Source organism: Herpailurus yagouaroundi, unplaced genomic scaffold (assembly GCF_014898765.1).
Source record: "Herpailurus yagouaroundi ecotype Mexico unplaced genomic scaffold, PumYag 67793, whole genome shotgun sequence".
Lineage (NCBI taxonomy): Eukaryota > Metazoa > Chordata > Mammalia > Carnivora > Felidae > Herpailurus > Herpailurus yagouaroundi.
Genome location: NW_024420586.1, coordinates 592,034 through 595,710, shown reverse-complemented (window position 1 = coordinate 595,710; position 3,677 = coordinate 592,034). Strand labels below are relative to the sequence as shown.

Below are 3,677 nucleotides of genomic sequence, written 5' to 3'. Positions count from 1 at the left end.
CTCACCTTTGGCGCCGAGCATGAAGTCGAGCGTGCTGTGCCGTGCTGCTGCCATAGTGAGGCGAGGCCCTGTGCCATGCCTGGGGGAGGCGGCCACGGGAGACTGGGGGGCCGTGCGGCGTGTCAGGCTGCGGCCGGCGGGGAGTGCGCCGCGCCCGAGAGGCCGAGGGTAGGAGGTGGGAGGGACCGCCGGGAGCGATCCGGGGCGCGGGGGCGGGGTCGGGCCCGCCTCCGGGAGGGAGGAAGCGAGGACGCCCGCAGCCCCGAACTTAGAGCGCAGGGTGTGGGGCCTCGCTAATGAAATGGTGGAAACGTGGGCGCCGTGCTCCCCGGCGTGCGTCACCAATGGCCGCTCCCGCGCCGAAGATCGGGCGGGCGCTCCCGCCATCCGTTAGGTCACCTTAGGTTTGAACAGCGCAGCACGACTTCCGGGGGGCCCACCCCCTACACTTCCCCCAGACCATCCCCCAAGCCAGGGCCCCTCTTATTTCCTGGCCAAGTCCAGAAAATCAAGCGCTAGTATCCACCCTGTAGTCTAAAAGTACTGCCGCTTTTTCCTTAACTCTTCGAATATTACAGTTAAACCCATTAGAATTATTGCCATTATTATTAGCAAGGGTCGGTTTGCATTTCAGAACCAAAGAGAAATCTCTTGGGTATTTAAGTTACCTGCGTTTGCATGAAAAATGGGAATGGTGGAGAAGCAAGTCGGAGGATAAGGCTGTTAATGTTGATTTAATTACAGATTTCAGAGTTGCTCCACCATTTCGGATGCCTCTGTTCGAGGCAGTGAACCTTTCCGTTGTGGGCTTGTCTTTGAGTTGGGGCTTATGGCTGGTGTTCAACACGATGTGGCAAAGGAGAGAACATCAATTTCTGCGCACTGAAACCCTCCTTTATTCCACTGACAGTATTACTAGGCAGATGACTCCATCATCCCATCAGTCTTCTGTGAGTCTCTGGTCGTCCGGAAGCTCCACAGGAATTGCTGTAAAAGCAGGACAAAGTTTAAATCAGTGAACTCATGTACCCCCGTAAAAGCAGGAAGAACCTAGGTATTAAACTCCCCTCTCCTGCAAGCAGTCCCTAGTGGCTATTTTCCTGAGTCCTTCACCTTTCTACAAGGAACTGGGCAGTGTCTTCATAAGTGATCTTTACAAACTATCCCATTAAGAACTAGATTTCCTTTTTACCACTTGCATTTACCTTTTCCCACCCACAGCCACCTGTTTGCTGCTCTGCGTGTTTTCCTTTCTTCTGGGATCCCAGGTTCTCAATTTCACGAGCTATTCTGTTGTCTCACCCTTCAGTCTCTACAGCTTAGTCTGCAGTTCCTGCTTTCATCCTGGGATATTCTCCAGTTCTTGCCACTCCTCTGGAGTCAGGTCAGGGGGATACAGTTGTCCCTTGTCACACTGCAGGAACAGTAGGACTCCAAAGGTCTCAAGTGGGCCGCTTGCCAGTCAGTGGCAGGGTGGGCCTCTAGGGCATGTAACCTATGCGTTGGCACAGGGCCTCATGCTCAGAAGGGCCCTGCACTTGGTTTCTCTGCTCTCACTTTCTTGAAATTCTTAGTAATTTTGAACAAGGGGCCCCGTGTTTTCCTTTGGCACTGAGCCTGCAAATTATGTAGCCAGTCCTGCTCAGCAGCTTGTGTCCTGTGGTGTAGGCAGCAGTGGCCAGTGTAAGTGCCTCACCTTGCTTGTGCAAGGTGTGAAATAGAAATGAAATTCCTTGAGTTGCTTTGCCATTAGCTCATAGGATAGCTGTAACAAACGTGGAGTTTAACAACAATGCTTGGCGACGTTAGCGCAACATCAGAGATAAATGGGCCTTGAAATGGAGCCGTCTTGTTGAGGTAATTTTAGGAGTTATTGTAAAGATGCTCACAATGTAGTGTATTACCTACCAATGACAGAATCCTGGCAAGATTATTAAAGGTAGGTCATGAACAGGAACCAAGGTCTTGAGGCCTCTTTAAACGTCTCCAACTGGGCTGTGAGTACCTATTTGGATTCTGGAATGTGTTCTCATTGTCTGGGTTTTATAAGCTAGGCCCCTGGCTTGGAGGCCAGGATAAATCCTGTTACAGGATGAATAATCATTTTGTTTGTGGGAATTGTTTGTGTTACAATTGACCAGTGTATCCTGTGCAGCTTTTGTCACACCAGATAATTCAGCAACTTATCCTGCAACAGAAAAGCAGGAGAAATTTACCAAACTACTGTCTGCACCCTTTTTTTTAATGTTTATTTATTCATTTTTGAGGGAGAGACAGACTTCGCACATACACGAGTGGGGGAGGGGCAGAGAGCTAGGGTAAGAGAGAATCCCAAGCAGGCTCCAAGCCACCAGCGCAGAGCCCCACAAATTCACAGAGCTCCAACTCGCCAACCATGAGACCATGACCTGAGCTGAAATCAAGAGTCAGATGCTTAACCGACTAAGCCACCCAAGCCCCCCACTGCCTGCACTGTTGAAACAACCTCCTAATCAAAATCTTGGCGATGGTGAAAATGTGGATATCAGGGATTCATATCCTCTGGCCTGACCTTGTCTGCTCTTGGCTGAAAGTGAAGTCTGACACAGAAAAGCAGCCCCTGCCATATGGGAACTGGCCCGGGCCATCTTCCGATGAACATAAATAATTCCTAAGAACACCAACATCAGACAAGGCTGCTCTGTGACCAGGATGGGACAAGACAAAAACAAGACCACTCTGTAATCCTGTCCGAACACGGAGAACAAGTGAACCTTGTCCAAACCACAACAGTCTCCACACATCCCCGAATCCTGGCCAATAGGAGTGACTGCTGCTCCTTTACCCATCACAGCCTTTCTCTGGTCTTCCCTGCCTCTCGGGAAGATGCATGAAGACCCCCTACCGTGGAAATCCCTCACTTCCAGCCAGCATCCAATCCAGAGATCACCTGGCTTCCTTAAACACTCCCCTAAAGCCCCTCCCACAGGCCCAGTCCTACGCGGGGTCCTGTCCGACGGGCTCCCCGTGATGCACGCTGTCCGTCGCTGCCAGGAGAGGAGAACTGCTTGTTCCGCTCCAGGTGTGTTCCTGTCGGTGGGAGATGGCTGGAGGGTAGTAACAATAGTGACAATAACATGAATGAAGTCTGTACTTAGAGTGAAAAATGCGTAGGTGATCCTCTTAACAAAACGCTACTTGTGTTAGGTATTACTCTTACCCAAAACTCACCTTCACATGAGTCCACCTGCTTCTTCGTAGTCAGGCCAACTTGGACGTCTGCAGCAGAGCTTTTATAAACTCGGAGTCACACTTCTCAGCAACAGTAACTACCTAGAGGGAAAAAGGAAGTCAAAAATAGAAAAAGACTCCGGGTGCCTGGGTGGCTCAGTCGGTTGAGTGTCCAACTCTTGATTTTGGCTCAGGTCATGATCCCAGGGTCATGGGATCAAGCCCCCTGTCAGGCTCCATGCTGAGCATGCTGAGCATGGGGTGGAGCCTGCCTGGGACTCCCTCCTCTCTCCCTTTGCCCCCTCCCCTACTCTTGCACACACACACTGTCTCTCTCTCTCTCTCTCTTTCTCTGTGGAAAAAAAAAGTTAAAAAAGAAAATGGAAAAAGGCTCTCCAGTGAAGAGGGGAAGGTGGTGACTGTGGCAGAGAAACAGAGTGCTAACTGGAAACCTCCCAGGCTATAAG

The 3,677-nt window shown here is 50.8% G+C and overlaps 1 protein-coding gene across 2 annotated transcripts in view; it reads right to left on the bottom strand.

Annotated features, from left to right (window-relative positions):
• The window catches only part of SMS (spermine synthase), a 54,746-nt gene extending 54,344 nt beyond the window's left edge, over window positions 1-402 (bottom strand). For both annotated transcript variants that reach the window (XM_040468920.1, XM_040468921.1), the window contains exon 1: window positions 6-402. In XM_040468920.1, coding sequence (XP_040324854.1) covers window positions 6-387 — 382 coding nt within the window. In that variant the 5' untranslated portion in view covers window positions 388-402. The remainder of the gene's footprint in view (window positions 1-5) is intronic.
• Between the last annotated feature and the right edge of the window lie 3,275 nt (window positions 403-3,677).